Below are 16,566 nucleotides of genomic sequence, written 5' to 3' on the forward strand. Positions count from 1 at the left end.
ATTTCAAAACAACCTCTATTAGAGAATATCTTGAACAGTGAAACCTGTGTTAAAGACTACCTGTGAAGAGACGACCAGGCTCCAAGAAATCACTTGTGTTGATTTTTTTTACATTTACAGTAGATATTTTAACCTGTAAAAAAGAGCACTTGCACAAGACCACTTACTGGTTGTCCTCAGGTGGCCTTCATAGACTGGTTTGACTTTATTTGACTGTATTTTTTTTTCAATTTTCTATCAGTAACCTAAGTCATACCTATGGTAAGTGCATTATGTTGCTGATTCAGAAAACGGAAGGTGATTGGATAGTGTGTTCATTTTTCTTTTTCTTGCTACAAAAGGTATGGCAAAATCTATTAAGTTTGCAATATAAAAGGAACAACAAACACCAATTTCTTAAGTTTTATAACAAACACCAATTTCTTAAGTTTTAACGCAACAACAAATGCCATTTAAACTGTATAGAAATCAAATACCTTTCTACAACAAGATTTCTATTTTCGTTCTTAAAGTAAGCCAATTCATTCCATACTGCCCCACTGTCTTCATGTCGTAGCTCTTTTGGATCAGCACGCTTCACTTTCTTTGGTTTCTTTTTAGACCTGAAATTAGGATTATTTTAATCAATGTGAAACATTTTTTCGATTATCTGTTCAAACAGGAGCCTGGGTAATATTTGAGAATCCATTATCCTGTTTTCCGGTATACCAACATTCCCAAACAAAGCAACTCATAAATTCAAAACAGTTCTACATATTAAGGATAGTAGCCTTAAAGATAGCAAATATATAGGATACAACATGCATGCATATTTTTTTACTGTCAAGGAACATAACTCTTGTATGGCTGTGTGAAATCCCAATTAAAAACACCAGGTGCATAACTTCATATGCTCAATAAAAATCCTGTGACTTCTGATGACTCTGGTTGAAATACTTTTTGAGATATGCATGACACAAATTCGGACAAATGGACAGATTGAAAAATGAAGGGACAAAGGCAAATTTAACCAAGTTTTAGGAGGCACAAAAAGTAGCAACAAAACTATAAACTTAATAAGCATCTAAACCATACCCATAATATTCTGCCTCTAGTGTTTTCAGTTGTTCTTTCACATTTTTGTAATTTTCCTGCACGTTTTTAAGCCGCTCCAGCCTCTTTTGATGGGCTTTCTTTAATTCTGCTAATTCGCGAAGCTGAAAAAAAAAGTTTTTCATTTAAGAAATATAATCGTTTACTAATTCTCTTTGAAAAAAATTCTTACTACTTGTGGCATATGAATACATTTGATCTGAAAGCGTAGGTTCTTTTCTTGACTACTGAATAGACACAAAATCAAACCTTTGACTTACTGAATATTAAATGAATATGAAAGCTTTTTTTCCAAAGGATTTAATTTCATGGAATGACGCCACAAGATACAATACATGAAAATTAGTCCCCCATGAATATTAACCATTTTACAATATACCTTCAATTTTAAGATGGCTCTACAATCTTCTAAGTCTTTCTGTATATGTAATCTTTGTCTAGGTTGTTGTTGTCTTGTCGGTGACATTGACCTTGACCTGTGACCTTTATTTGACCTTTCTGGTTTCTCATCTTGAGCTTTCAATGGACTGAGACCAATACTGCGGAATTGTCTGGATGGCGTGGAATGTGTCCTCTCATGTCTGTTCAGACGTGCAACATCAAACTCAATTGTCTGGTTAATAGCATCTTCCTCAAGTTGTTCTATATGTCTGCAATCAAGTATTTACATCAATTATTATATAAAATACACAAGTTATTCACTTGATGAAATAATTTTATACAAGAAATTTGAAAGCAGCATTTCCTTTAAGCAAAAGCATAATCATCACTTTCTATTTCATAAATGGGTAAAATTAACTAAGACCTAGAATAAAGCTCAAATTCCTAAAACCAAACAATATCAAAATTCACAACTTCTTCACTATGAGCAAATGGAAGCTCCACTTACCCCTCTTTCTCCACAAGTTGTCTCCGCAGGTTATCAATCTCTTTCTGCATTGACTTCACCTTGAATTCTAGATCCAACACTGGTTCAACCTGCAAAATCAGAAATATTTCGTTGATTTTCTTGCTTTTTTTTTCAGTCACACTAACCCAGTAATTGTAAAGGAAAGAATACAAGTGAAATCATATACAGTTGAAACTTAGTATCTCCAATTCAAAGGGATCAAGCGTTTTATTTGGAGATAACCGAAGTTCAACTTAAAATATTTTGTGCTGGGACTTGAAAATGTCTTCGAGATTGCTGGAATTTTGAGATAAGGGAGCTTGAGAGATCAACTTTCAACTGTATATAAAAGAAGTATGTCCAAACTTTTCCTAAGCCCTTCATTATTATGTGTCACATAATACAAATAAGCAAACCCTTGCAATTTACAAGCTACAGCCCTATTCATCTGCATCCAAGTTTCATTCAGGTATTCTTGTAAGAAAATTTCAATTTACTGAAACACCAAAACAGAAACCCCTCTTAACTGAATAATCATCTTTGTTAGGAGTATGTTCTTTCTATTGAAAAGAACCACTTTAATCTGACAACACTTTTAAAACTTATTCTTCTCTTGGTCCCCAGGGCTGTTAAGTTTTGAAGTTCCCCTGTATAACTAAACCATACCTTTTCCGGATCAAGGAAGCTTCCACTGTGGTCCTGTGCACGCTTCCTCTGTTTGTCCAGTCTATACTGCAGATCTGCTATGATATCATCTTTGTCTAGTAATTCCTATAATATACATGAACAAAAATATCAATTTTTAATATCATTTCTTGCAATCTAGATGGAAGTTTCAGTATTTTATGCCAGTGCTGGCAAACTTGTCTTACACCCTAGGGCGTACTGTAAATGTTATCATAAGGCACTACTTTATGAATGAATGAATAAATTCATATGCAGCTGAGAGAAAATTGTGATGAAAATCATATTTTCATTTCCAGATGATGGAGGTTGTTTGTTTCTACTCATATGGCTACCCGTTTGTATACTCTATTGTTCTTTTAGCCATGTAAGGGAATGTTACCACCTAAGAGCAAAGGATTTAACAGATTTACAGAAGTATTCATTTGATAGCAGGAACGGATGGACGGATGGATGGATGGACAGATGGATGGATGGATGGGCAGAGAGACTAACAGACAAATGCTTCAACCACTACAGAAAAATTCCATAGCTTTAAAAACATCTCAAGCACGCAAAACTTTTATTCATTTTCTAATTACTAAAATTTCATGCCAGAATCTGCAACATTTCAAAATTTCTTCTAATATTCGCTAGTCATTTATATAAATTTCCATATTTAGGAACATATAAAACTTATTGTTATAAATGCCTAAGAAATGCAACTTAATCATCCAGAACACCATCTTCAGTAACGTGCCTTCTCCTGGGTCACAATTTTAATACTATTCATTAATAACACTTTTTTTTCTGAAGCTATCTCAATTTTCACAAGACCCCAACTTTAAAATGACGCATTTTCTTCCCGATATTTATCATCGATGTCAAACGGCAAGCAAATAATTACTATGCAGTTTGATTAAGCGCAGTTTTAATATGACAAGTTTTGCTCCGACTATTTACTATTGCCGTCAAAAATATGACGTAAATATATTTTAGTGTCGTTTGGACTGAGCAATTTCCGTAATAATCAGGTTCAGATCTGTCCCATAGGAGGCGCTGTAAATTACGATCGCACTGAATGGTAATTACGTTGTAAAAATCATACATTGTTTGTAATATGAAATTTAGAAACTGTAATTCAATTTCACGGAGACAAAAAATCAGTAATTAGCTTTATGTCCTAATAACTCCAAAGGGGGAAATAAAATACAGAACTTGTATGATGAATCTGTTGTACAAAAGACAAAACAACAAAAACTAAATTTTCCAATCATGTTGTTTCAATTTATCATAAAACTTTCAGGCCTCATAAAATGTTTGGTTTTTTTGTTAAATCGTCACTATTCGGTATTCCGTAGGTAAATGGAAGATCAGTGTAACAGAGGATCAATGTAGGATGATATCAATGTAAGGGTAGATAAATGTAAGGGGAATACAGTATAAGGGAAGATAAATATAAAGGAAGATGAGAGTAAGAAAATATCAATGTAAGGGAAGAGTGGGTTCCAATAAAAAGGGAATCAATGCAGAGTGATATCAATGTGAGGTAAATTGATACCAATGTAAAGTAAGTCCAATGTACAGAGATATGAATGTAAGGAAATATTGATGTAAGGGGAGTTCATTGTATGGGGAAAATAATGTTAAGGAAAGTTCAGTGTAAGAGAAAATCAATATATGGGGAAGATCAATGTAAGGAAAGGTGTAAGAGGAAATCAATATATGGGAAAGATAAATGTAAGGGAAGATCAATGTAAGAGGAAATCAATATATATGGGGAAGATAAATGTAAGGGAAGATCAATGTAAGAGGAAATCAATATATGGGGAAGATAAATGTAAGGGAATATCAATGTAAGAGGAAATCAATATATGGGAAAGATAAATGTAAGGGAAGGTCAATGTAAGAGGAAATCAATATATGGGGAAGATAAATGTAAGGGAAGATCAATGTAAGAGGAAATCAATATATGGGAAAGATAAATGTAAGGGAAGATCAATGTAAGAGGAAATCAATATATGGGGAAGATAAATGTAAGGAAGATCAATGTAAGAGGAAATCATATATGGGAAAGATAAATGTAAAGGAAGATCAATGTAAGAGGAAATCAATATATGGGAAAGATAAATGTAAGGGAAGATCAATGTAAGAGGAAATCAATATATGGGGAAGATAAATGTAAGGGAAGATCAATGTAAGAGGAAATCAATATATGGGGAAGATAAATGTAAGGGAAGATCAATGTAAGAGGAAATCAATATTATGGGGAAGATAAATGTAAGGGAAGGTCAATGTAAGAGGAAATCAATATATGGGGAAGATAAATGTAAGGGAAGATCAATGTAAGAGGAAATCAATATATGGGGAAGATAAATGTAAGGGAAGATCAATGTAAGAGGAAATCAATATATGGGAAAGATAAATGTAAGGGAAGATAAATGTAAGATCAATGTAAGGAAAGAAAAAAGTAAGAAAAAAAATAATGTAAGGGGTAATAAAATTCAAAGGCAGGTCAACATTAACCAAAATCATTGTATGGGGGAGGATAAAGGTACTGGAAAGGCAGGTACTGAAAGGCAGGTACTGGAAAGGCAACGTATAGAGAAGATAAATGCAAGGGCAAATCAATGTCAAAGATTAAATTTATACTAAGATATGTTTAGATATCTATTTCCAGCCTTTCATAATTCTTTCATCAAACCAAGGACCTACTTATACTGTAAAATATTTGTGGGGGACTTACTTTCATGGCTTTCACAGTTATGTCAATCCACACAAAATTAAATCCCAACAAACTTCTCATTCATTTCAAAGGTTTAAATACATGAATTCACGTCCTCGGGAAATAGTCATTTTGGCCCAAACCAATGAAACTGAATGATTTCACAGTAATCTATCCCTTTTTCAGCCTATGTATTAAACTCCAAAACAGTAACTCTTAATTGCTGTAGAAAAAAGACCTTTCAAAGTATATTTTCACATGAAAATTATCTTATTAGCAAACATTATTATGATTTAAGAAATGTCACACTCTGAAATCATTTAATTTCCTGGGCATGAAATTTCGGTTGGAATTCTTTAAAGGGGCATGCCTCTGCTGCCTGAACTGCAATACTTCAGTTTAAAAAAATGAATATCAAACATAAGATATCAACAAGGCGGTCTTTGACTTTGATCTTAAGCTGGCAGGGGTGAATTTTAAATTCTGCACATTGTCTTGAAAAGGGGAATATTACAGCCAATTCATATTAAAATCCTTTAAGGGGTTAAGGAGATACAGAGCAGACATAAAATGGAAGGCTCAAACCTTTGACTTGAGTTGTGACCTTGACCTTGAGCCAACATGGCTGACTCATAAGTTCTGCACATCGTCTCGTTGAGATGATCAAATGACCCAAGTTTCATGAAAATCCTTCATGGGGTTTAGGAAATGGAAGGCTCAAACATCTGACCCTGAGTTGTGACCTTGATCTTAAGCTGACACGGCTGACTCATGAGTTCTGCACATCATCTTAATGAGGTGATCATTTAACCCAAGTTTCTTGAAATTCCTTCAAGGGGTTTAGAAGATACAGAGTGGACACAAAATGGAAGGCTCAAACATTTGACCTCAAGTTGTAAGTTTCATGAAATCCTCCAAAGAGTTTAGGCAATATAGAGTGGACACAAAATTGAAAGCTCAAACCTTTAACCTCGGGTTGTGACATTGACCTTGAGCCGACATAGCTGACTCATGAGTTCTGTACATGGTCTTGATGAGGTGATCATTTGACCCAAGTTTCATGAATATCCTTCAAGGGATTTTGGAGATACAGAGCACACATGTAATGGAAGGCTCAAACCTTTGACCTTGAGTTGTGACCTTGACCCTAAGCCGAGATGGCTGACTCATGAATTCTGCACATCGTCTTGATGAGATGATCATATGACCCAAATTTCATGATTATCCCTCAAGGGGTTTAGGAAATACAGAGCAGACACAAAATGGAAGGCTCAAATATTTGACCCCAAGTTGTAGCCTTGACTTTGAGCCGACATGGCTGACTCATAAGTTCTGCACATCGTCTTGATGAGGTGATCATTTGACCCCAGTTTCATAAAAATCCTTCAAGACCTCAGATGCTCCTATGTACATTACTTCAGACACCAGTAGAGCCACCAACCTTTCATAAACCAGATAGATAGCTGCCACACATGGAAGAATTCTACATCCCAAGTGATTTTTTTTTTGGGGGGGGTTTAACGCCGTTTTTCAACAGTATTTCAGTCATATAACGGTGGGCAGTTAACCTAACCAATGTTCCTGGATTCTGTACCAGACTACCAGTACAAACCTGTTCTTCTCAAGTAACTGCCAACTTCCCCACATGAATCAGAGGTGGAGGACTAATGATTTCAGACACAATGTCGTTTATCAAATAGTCACGGAGAACATACGCCCCGCTCGGGGATCAAACTCATGACCCTGCGATCAGTAGACCAATGCTCTACCTACTGAGCTAAGCGGGCAGACTACATCACAAGTGAGGTTCTGAATCCACTGTGATACGGGGTAACTGATTCAAAGACAGCAACCTTAACCACTTAACTACAGAGACCCTCTCATTTCATTTCTATGTTAAATTCAAAAATACTACCTAATGAAAATGCTTTCTAAATTTATTGAAAATTGACATAATTCTAGATGTGTGTCCCTTTAAACTAATTGAAGTTCTGGTTATCACTTAATTTTAAGACCATAAATTATCTCAACATAATTCCACACTGACTAATTAATCTCAAGGGAAATTTTCTGGCATTTTAACTAATTCAATACATTTAAATAAATAGAATGCTGTGTATAACAATGAATTTAAAACACACAGAATCTGCTGGCTGGCTGTAATTTATTCACTCTAGAATAAAATCAAGACGCAGAGGGTGGGGGTCATGAATTTTAACTACAAACTGTGCAAATTCTAATTAACAATAACATACAATGAATGAACAGTTTTGACATGATGCAAGCTACAAAAAATATTTAAACTAGATGCATGTCCACAGGATACAGGTACCCCCCATTCCTGTCACTGTACATGGTTTCATGACTATGTGAAATATTTTTAAAGATATATGCAACAAAAACTTTAAAGCCTTTTGTGTATTTTTCACTAAGCAAATGACCATAACTTTGGCCTAGCTGAATGAAATAAAAAAGAGAACATCAGATGCACAAATTCACATGCTATATAACAATCATCTAATGTTTTATGACTCTTGGTAAAGTACATTTTGAGACACGTGGGACATAAACTTTTACCTTTTGACTAAGTCAAGGGCCATAACTCTGGTCTTGCAGTGAAATGAAACTAAAAGACTCAGATGCACAAATTCACATGCTGGATAATATTCCTACACTGACCAATGGTAAGGTTGCATTCAAATACTCAGCATGTGATTGGCTAAGAACAAACTGCACACTGACCAATGGTAAGGTTGCATTCAAATATTCAGAATATGATTGGCTAAGCACAAACTGCACACCAACCAATGGTAAGATTACATTCAAATACTCAGCATGTGATTGGCTAAGCAGAAACTGCACACTGACCAATGGTATGGTTGCATTCAAATACTCAGCATGTGATTGGCTAAGCACAAACTGCACATTGACCAATGGTAATATTGCATTCAAATACTCAACATGTGATTGGCTGTTTTTAGGCACAAACTGGACATTGACCAATGGTAAGCTTGCATTCAAATATTCAACATGCGGTTTTTCTGAACATAAATCAGAAATTGACCAATGGTAAGGCAGGATTCAATATTTTCAAGGAAATGGTCATCAAGTGTAGTTAACATCAGCATCAAGACCTTTTTCTGCAATCAATGTCAAATGAACTTGTTTAAACCAAAAACAAACCTTTTTCAGAGCAAGTACAGTTGACCTCAGTTCCGATTCAGCTTTCTTTGCTGTGTCGTATCTAGATGTGAGTTCTGTGTACATCTGAAAGTTTGAAATGTATCTGTTAAAAAACACTTTAAATTTTGTTATGGCCTGTTATGTATGTTCTTAAAAACTCATGATTCTATGTTAAATATGTTATGAAAGAAATTATTACATATTCTAACATGACCAGCTAATAACCTATATACTTGTAGAGCAAAATCTATCTCAGTTTATTCTGCAATAAACCGACCTTGAACTATGCTGCGAGTGCACCTAGTTTAGGCTATTCCAGGTAAATAATGCTGCGGCATAACACGCAGTTGTAATTTACATTTGATTTACGTTTTTTACTCTTCTGATTCTCGTCTTACATTATTTGAAGTAAGTCGTGTTAGAATTGAAATAATAAGTATCTAAATTAGGTTTATCGTAGAATCACCCTCGTTTGTTGTTCTTATGCGTAGAAATATTACTCAGGCCTTTGGCCTTCATAATATAAACCAAATTTTGATGCTTATTATTTCTTAATTCATTTTTCAACTCTGTTAAAGTAGTAAGCCCATAATAGTGTACCTCCTACCATAAACCTACTTTGAATTTTTCAGGTGGGCATAGATTCAAGTCCCAACGGGACCTAATATTTCCTAATATTCCTTTTTTTCTAGTAAGTTTTTACTTCTTTTTAAGACTTGCTATTAATTTATTGTACAAAAGTGGAAATTTTTCATTTAATAAGTGATTTCTTGTTGCTGTTCAGTGAATTTACCTCTGAAATAGAAGGGGGCAGAGTTAGACATCTTTAAAATACTGACTTACATGCAGTAAAAGTTCTCTATTTTGCCTTTTCTCTTTAGATTACAAATTATGGAAGAAATGTAGGTAGGTTTTACTTCAGCCCCAAGGCTATTTTTGAATGAAGTGAGCAAAATTTAAAACAGTCCCACAGGACTTGGTTCAGGTCAGATGATAAAAAGATTATTACATATGTTTGTGGGAAAATAGTGCAAGATACAGTAGAGGCTTCAATTCTAGAAGATTCCCTGGTTCTTTAGCATGCCAGGTGTAAAGCACCCATACACAGGAATCTTATCCCAATGCTAGTAATTCTTAGTTGGAGGAACAGTGGCTCACTCATGACCTCCAGTTTCATAGACAGGCGATATTACTACTGGACCGCTGCGTCTTCCCTAGCCTCGCGACTGTTTTCTAATCTACAATATAACTAAGGGGGACAACTCTTACCTGCTGTATGGAATTGCTCTCTAGAGAATATGCTTCTTCTTGATTCTTCATCACTGAAATACAACAAAGATTTGTTTAATCATTCATTCTTCAACTGATGACTTTTTACTCTATATCAGTCTGTCTCTCTTCACACATCTGTTCTGGAGGATAGAGGTGGGGAGCAAACTTGAGTCACTCCACATCAGTGTATATACTCTCTTTTCCCTCCAATCCTCATTAATGCTGTTAAAAATCCCTGTTGAAAGCTCAAAATAAAAATTCTGACTTCAATGCTTGGTTAAAGGATTACATTTTTTCGTGCAAAACAACTTAGGGACAAAAATGAAAAAATATTTATTAGTCTTATCAACAACTATTTTATGACCATTTCAATTTTTTACAGAAATTCCTATGAACATTCCCTCTTCAAAAAGCCCTGGCCATTTTTTTCCTAAAGATACAGCAGGGCACTGTCCTTTATCTGTAACAAATTACCAAAAAAAAAATAACAACTTCTGGTAATATCAGCCACCCTCCTTAAATGAAATACACAAACTTTTAGTTTAGTGATGTAAAACAAATTCTACTATATTGTCCTTTGCTAGTATTTTTCTCAATTTCAAGTTAAAACAAATTAACTTTATATTACAGAAGACAATTTTGTACTAATACCCTATACTTGATATGCCAGTCAACATTTCAGAAAGGAAGTTTTGATTTTTTTCTAATACTTGAATAAGTTGTCCATTTGGGTATTATTTATGGACGAAATATTCACATTTATAGAAATTATTAAGCAGTATTTTAAAACTGAATTCTAGAAAATATTCCACTGAATTTATTAACTGAATAATCTTTGCATTTGCAATGGGAGTAAATAGATTGTTTCTTTTTTCAATGTGTTTTTACTTTCTTTTTTTTTTAACCTTTACCCTGCTAAATTTCTAAAATGGACTGGTCTGTCATTTAATTTGGGCAGTACCACTTGTTTATCAAAGGGGTGTTCACTGAAAATTTACTGACTGAATAGCGAACAGTGGAGCGAACAGATGTGCAGGCTGATCTTGGTCTGCACTGGTCACAATACCAGAATCCCGCCAGAAGGCTAAAAAACCTACTTTGATCAAAGAGTGAAATTCAGTCATCTTTTTATCAAATATTTTCTTAAATTTGTTTTACATGCAAAGAATAAAGGATAAAGTAGAAACTATGTACCAGAATTTTCTTAACTTTCCCGGAACTAGCGTCAGATGCAAAATACTTTTCTAAGCAACAAAACTGTTATACCGTGAAATCATTCAGTTTTATGGCCCTGACATTTCATGGATTTGGTAAAAACATCTCTTTCATGGGGATAGCAATTCATGGATTTCAACTTCTGAAGATAAAATGAGCGGAAATTTAACTTGTCCACTGGGATTTAATTTCAACAATTTATGCTACCATCAAATGCATGAAAAGTAGCATGCCACAAATATTCATGATTTTACAGTATCATAAATGAAGGCTGCAATTGCATACTTGTATTATGTCTACATAAGTGTAATGGTAGTAAATATCTATATCGAATACTGAGTCTGCAAAAATGTGTCCAAAAGACATAATAGTGTTGCTCACTACACAAAACTCAACTTGTTTAAGACTTCAGATTAAGGTGCAACTAGTACATTATGAATGTGTAAAAACTGAAATGTTAGGAATTATTACACCTCAAATCATTGTAACATGCAAACCTAAACAAGTCTGAAATCTCCGTCTATCTAAAAACATATTTTCCCTGCTTTTACCAGAAGTAGTAAAGCAGCCCATACCGTGAAATCATAAATATTGCTGGGGAACTAATTTTCGTGAATTTAGTAGCGGACTCAATCCATCAAATTTAACCCTAATGAACAAGTAAGATGCCCATTCAAATTATGTCGAAAAAATAGAAATCTACAAATCCAACAAAATGGCTACTCTGGCCAAATCCACAAAATTTTGTTGCAACAAATTAAAATGACTGTGCAGTATTGTATAGCAACACTTTCAAATACATAAGTAAATAAAAATTTCGCGATGATTATAAATCTAAATCCTACTTTTTTGTGTGTCTGTTTGCAGCGACTGTATCTGTCGGATAAGGTCTGCCTGCTGACTCGAGTGTTCTGTTAACTGGTTATGTGTAGACCAGAGTTCTGCCAGCTCCTTGCGCACAGTCTCAAGCTCATGGTTCTTGTATTCCAGATCTTGCTGTTGTTGACGTGCCTGGGATTCAAACCGGCGCAAAAGTGATCGAGCCTCCTCCAACTGTGAATAAAAAACAATCAACTTCAACAATCTAAAGAATTCAAATGCTTAAGAGCAAGCTTTTATTTCCATATTTGACATCTCTCAACTTATGTAGTAAATAATTTTGATTGTTTTAAACTGCTACACACTTAAATTTCATGACTTACAGGCATTAGTATTTGAACTGAAGACAGCACAACTAACTTAAAGGGGATACTATTTCAGTAACTTTTGATGTAAAAAAATATTTGTGTAATAGAAAATAAAATTCCTCCCCTCTCCATTTTTGACAAAAAATTCCATCATTTTATTTTACCTTTTTGTTACCTATTCCAAACTCTTCTTAGAAGATCGACCTAATTATGCAAACCATACCTTATCAGTCATTTTTATTTTGAATGTAACAAACATACGAAAAATAATGGGATTTTCACAGCATGATTTTCCTCCTATTTCAGTAATTTTGGTACAATATTCCCCCAATACTGAAATAAACCACTGTGACAAACTTAGATTTATAGCACAATCCTCTCAGACTTAAACTAATGAGATTTATTTGAGTAAAGTGAGTGTAGTATATGAAGTACCCTCAGTGTTTCATCAGGATAAATTTTGTCATCATTGAGGATTTATTTCTTAAACACTGGAAATTACTTTTGATAAGTAACAAATACAGTCAAACCTGTATTATGCAGCCAGCCAAGGTAACAATACAATCTGACTGCTTAAAGCAAGCGGTTTAACACATGTTGAAATTAGAACAAAAGCCATTTTTGCGAAAGTAAGAAGACTGGTTGCTTAACCCTTAGCCTGCTGCAGGCGAATTTAACAGCCTTTGCAAACAGCTTGGAACCAGATCAGACGCCGATTAAATCGGCGTCTGATCAGGTTCCAAGCTGTTTGCTACTCTGACAATATTTCTTCCAATTTTGGAGCAAATTGAATGAACTTTACAATTTTAGCAGACGACATTTCCAGCAGACGACAATTTATCTAGCATGCTAAAGGTTAATGTAAGTGATTGCTTAATACAGGTGACTGTTAAGACAGGTTCAACTGTACTTATATATTCTTTTTCTTAGATCCCTCTATACTAATAACTGAAAACAAAAACATGTAGATAACATATTGCTTGCTTTAAAATTATTTTATGAAATTAGGAATGTAAAACTGCTCATAGAAAACAAGAGGGTCATGATGGCCTTGAATTGCCCACCTAATTACTTGTACAAGTTTTTTTTTCAAATTTATCAGATATGAACTCTTGAGCAACTCTGAGTGAAATACAGAATTTTTTACTAAATCAAGGGCCATAACTCTGGTATACCATGTTATTCAATAAGTAATGCCCAAACTTGTCTGTGATCTTAAGACCATAAATATACTTTGTGTACTAGTCTCATGAAGCTTACTTAAGAAATGAGGTCTTCAATGTGTTAACAGCAAAACTGCTGACCAGTGGACAATGATGGATGAAGTGTGCTCTTTTGTGCACTTTGGACCAATGGGAGCTAAAAATGGATGGATGGATGGATGGATGGATGGGAGAGAAATCTTGTCCAGACGCTAAAATTACCTCTTTGACTAGTTCCTCAAACTTTCCTATCTTCTGTTCCACCTCTCTGTCCATCACCTAGCGACAAGAACAAACACAAATATTGTTACTTTGCAAATTAATGTGACGAAATTACTTCAGCTAAATATATCATCATGTCTATTAATGTAGTCATTAGTTTTTCAAGTTCCATTTTTCAAAATACTGTAAAATCATTTAATTACATGGTCATGAAATTTTGTGGTTTTGACCAAAATTAAAATTTCAAGGGGATATGAAACTTTATAAGGTAAAAGGATAGGGACTTTTATCTGTCACTTGGTATTTCATTTTGTTGATTAACAAAACCATAAAATCCATGAAAATTAGCCCCCGACAAATATTAATGGTTTCACAGTAACATCTGGTTAAATAATTCAGATGTTTTCTACAGGCCAGACCAGGTCAGTAAGACAATGACCACTAGTTATGATATCATATCCTTCACACATAGCCAGACAAAGGGCACTTACAATGCCCAATCCAAGATATTTCACAGGCTAAATGAACTGTGCAACTCCTTATACATTTTTTTGACCCCAAATACTTGCCAATTGAGGACATACAAGGAACTTAACAGTCTGACACAAGCAACATTGTCTTTATTCCTATAGAAAGAAAATCAGTGCACTACTTTTTCAGTTATAGCACAAGACTATGAACTGACTTGTCGCAAGTTTGATCCATGTTAACAGTACATCTTCTTGCCAAAATCTGACCTTAGACAATGTTTCTTAAGTCACTTTTTCTTCACCTCATATTCATGTGGAGAAGTTATCAATTATTTGAGAACAAATCAGTACCAGTACCAAATCCAGTAACACTTGTCAGGTTAAATGAACAACACTGCATAAATGAAATACTGTTTGCAAAACAGCAAAAAACCCAGATTTCAAAACTTCAAACTTACCCTAGTTTACTTTCTCTGGTTTAACTTACTCGTTTTTAACATATCTTAGCTTTACTTATCCTATCTTAACTTATCTTAGCTTTACATACCCTAACTTAACTTAACCTAGCTTTACTTACCCTAACTTAACTTAACCTAGCTTTATTTACTTACCCTAACTTATCTTAACATAGCTTTAATCACCCTAACTTACCCTAGCTTTACTTACTCTAACTTAACCTAACTTTATTTACTTACCCTAGCTTTTATCACCCTAACTTACTCTAGCTTTACTTGCCCTAATTTAACTTACTCTAAGTTTAGTTACCCTAGCTTTTCCTATACACTACCTTATACACTACCTGGGCTTTTCCTAACTTTATTTGCCCTAACTTTACTTATCCTACTTTTACTTACCTTAACTTTACTGAACCCAACAACCTTCATTTATCCTTTAATCCAGCTTTACTTACCCTAACTTTACTTTCCATCTGCACCCGTTGAGCCATCTCATCTGCTTTCTCTGACCGTGACTTCTCCAGTTCTGTCGTAAGTTTATGTATTTTCTGTGACATCTCTACAAAAATATAGCACAACATTCAATAATAATTACAGTGTTCTCACCAGATATTTCTGGAAATAATTTCTCATTAACATTTAAAGATAAACTACAATGTCAAACTTTGGTTTAGTTGTAATAAATTTGACAAAATGTTCCTAACTACTTATTTATTTCTTATCTGTTACTGTGTACAATACCATTCTCAGGTTGAGTTCAATTATGCAAGGAAACCATGCATCAAGGTTATAAAAGTAAGTCTGAAGACCAGTCCAAAACATCAACATCTGATTGGTTGATTCTGACCTTGATTTTAAAATCAACCAATGGCATAGCTGCAGTCTGAGACTGGACTCAAGAAGGTTTTATAACCTAAAAACCTGTCATTTTACATCCTAGTTCTAACCTGCAATAAGCAGTTCCTGCTGCTCGTAATTTCTTTGCAAATGACAGTAGAATAATAAATGGAAAAGAGAAACATCTTATAAATGAAGAACAATAAGTAACAACCAATTTACAAAGAGCAAAATTGATCGAAGAGCAAAAGTAACAAAAGGAAACGGTCAAAGGAGACCACCAAATAGCACTGAGCAAACTAAGAAGAAATATCAAATTAACAAAGGGGAACAGCTGTTCAAAGGGAAATATCAAATTGACAAAGACAAAAAGAGTTCTATGACAAATCAACAAAGGGTAAAGGGAAATGTCAAATCAACAAAGAGCAATCTATACCAAATCAACAAAGAGCAAAGGGAAATGTCAAATCAACAAAGAGCAATCTATACCAAATCAACAAAGAGCAAAGGGAAATGTCAAATCAACAAAGAGCAATCTATACCAAATCAACAAAGAGCAAAGGGAAATGTCAAATCAACAAAGAGCAATCTATACTAAATCAACAAAGAGCAAAGGGAAATGTCAAATCAACCAAGAGTGAAGAGAAATGTCAAATCAACAAGGAGTAAAAGGAAAATCTCAAATTCACAAGGAGCAAAGGAAAATGTCAAATCAACAAAGAGCAAAGGAAAATGTCAAATCAACAAAGAGCAAAGGGAAATGTCAAATAAAGAGTGAAGAGAAATGTCAAATTAGCAAAGAGCAATTAGGGAGTCAAATCAACAAAGTGTAAAGGGAAATCTCAAATTCACGAAGAGCCTAAGGGAAGTCAAACATCAAAAAGTGAAGAGAAATGTCAAATTAACAAAGAGAACTGCAACTGCTAACAGTTTATGATGTGTTGAGGTTAGTTTTGAAAGCAATTATCAAAACACTTTAAACAACATTTTACAACATTGGCAAAATCTGTTGACATACCTCTTTTCTCTCGTTCATAGTCCTGTATTGTACCGCTGTGCACATTCTCAAGATTCTTTTCACGTCCCTCAATATTCCGCAACTGAAAGATATAAAGAACAAATATTTCAGACATCTTTGATTACTGTTTGTCTCA

At 34.3% G+C, this 16,566-nt stretch overlaps 1 protein-coding gene across 5 annotated transcripts in view; it reads right to left on the reverse strand.

Moving 5' to 3' along the window:
* Positions 1–16,566, reverse strand: part of LOC123565530 (centlein-like) — an 81,463-nt gene that overhangs the window by 30,207 nt on the left and 34,690 nt on the right. For 4 of the 5 annotated variants that reach the window (XM_053549307.1, XM_053549304.1, XM_053549305.1 and 1 more), the window contains 11 exons: positions 16,431–16,512; positions 15,031–15,134; positions 13,651–13,707; positions 11,885–12,092; positions 9,822–9,874; positions 8,553–8,636; positions 2,648–2,752; positions 1,982–2,070; positions 1,472–1,742; positions 1,075–1,196; positions 477–602 (listed from right to left, as the gene is read on the reverse strand). In XM_053549307.1, the coding sequence (XP_053405282.1) occupies positions 477–602; positions 1,075–1,196; positions 1,472–1,742; positions 1,982–2,070; positions 2,648–2,752; positions 8,553–8,636; positions 9,822–9,874; positions 11,885–12,092; positions 13,651–13,707; positions 15,031–15,134; positions 16,431–16,512 (1,301 nt within the window). Of the gene's footprint in view, positions 1–476; positions 603–1,074; positions 1,197–1,471; positions 1,743–1,981; positions 2,071–2,647; positions 2,753–8,552; positions 8,637–9,821; positions 9,875–11,884; positions 12,093–13,650; positions 13,708–14,944; positions 14,952–15,030; positions 15,135–16,430; positions 16,513–16,566 lie in introns of those variants that run through there. The other variant, XM_053549308.1, reaches the window with a different exon arrangement.

Source organism: Mercenaria mercenaria, chromosome 8 (assembly GCF_021730395.1).
Source record: "Mercenaria mercenaria strain notata chromosome 8, MADL_Memer_1, whole genome shotgun sequence".
NCBI lineage: Eukaryota > Metazoa > Mollusca > Bivalvia > Venerida > Veneridae > Mercenaria > Mercenaria mercenaria.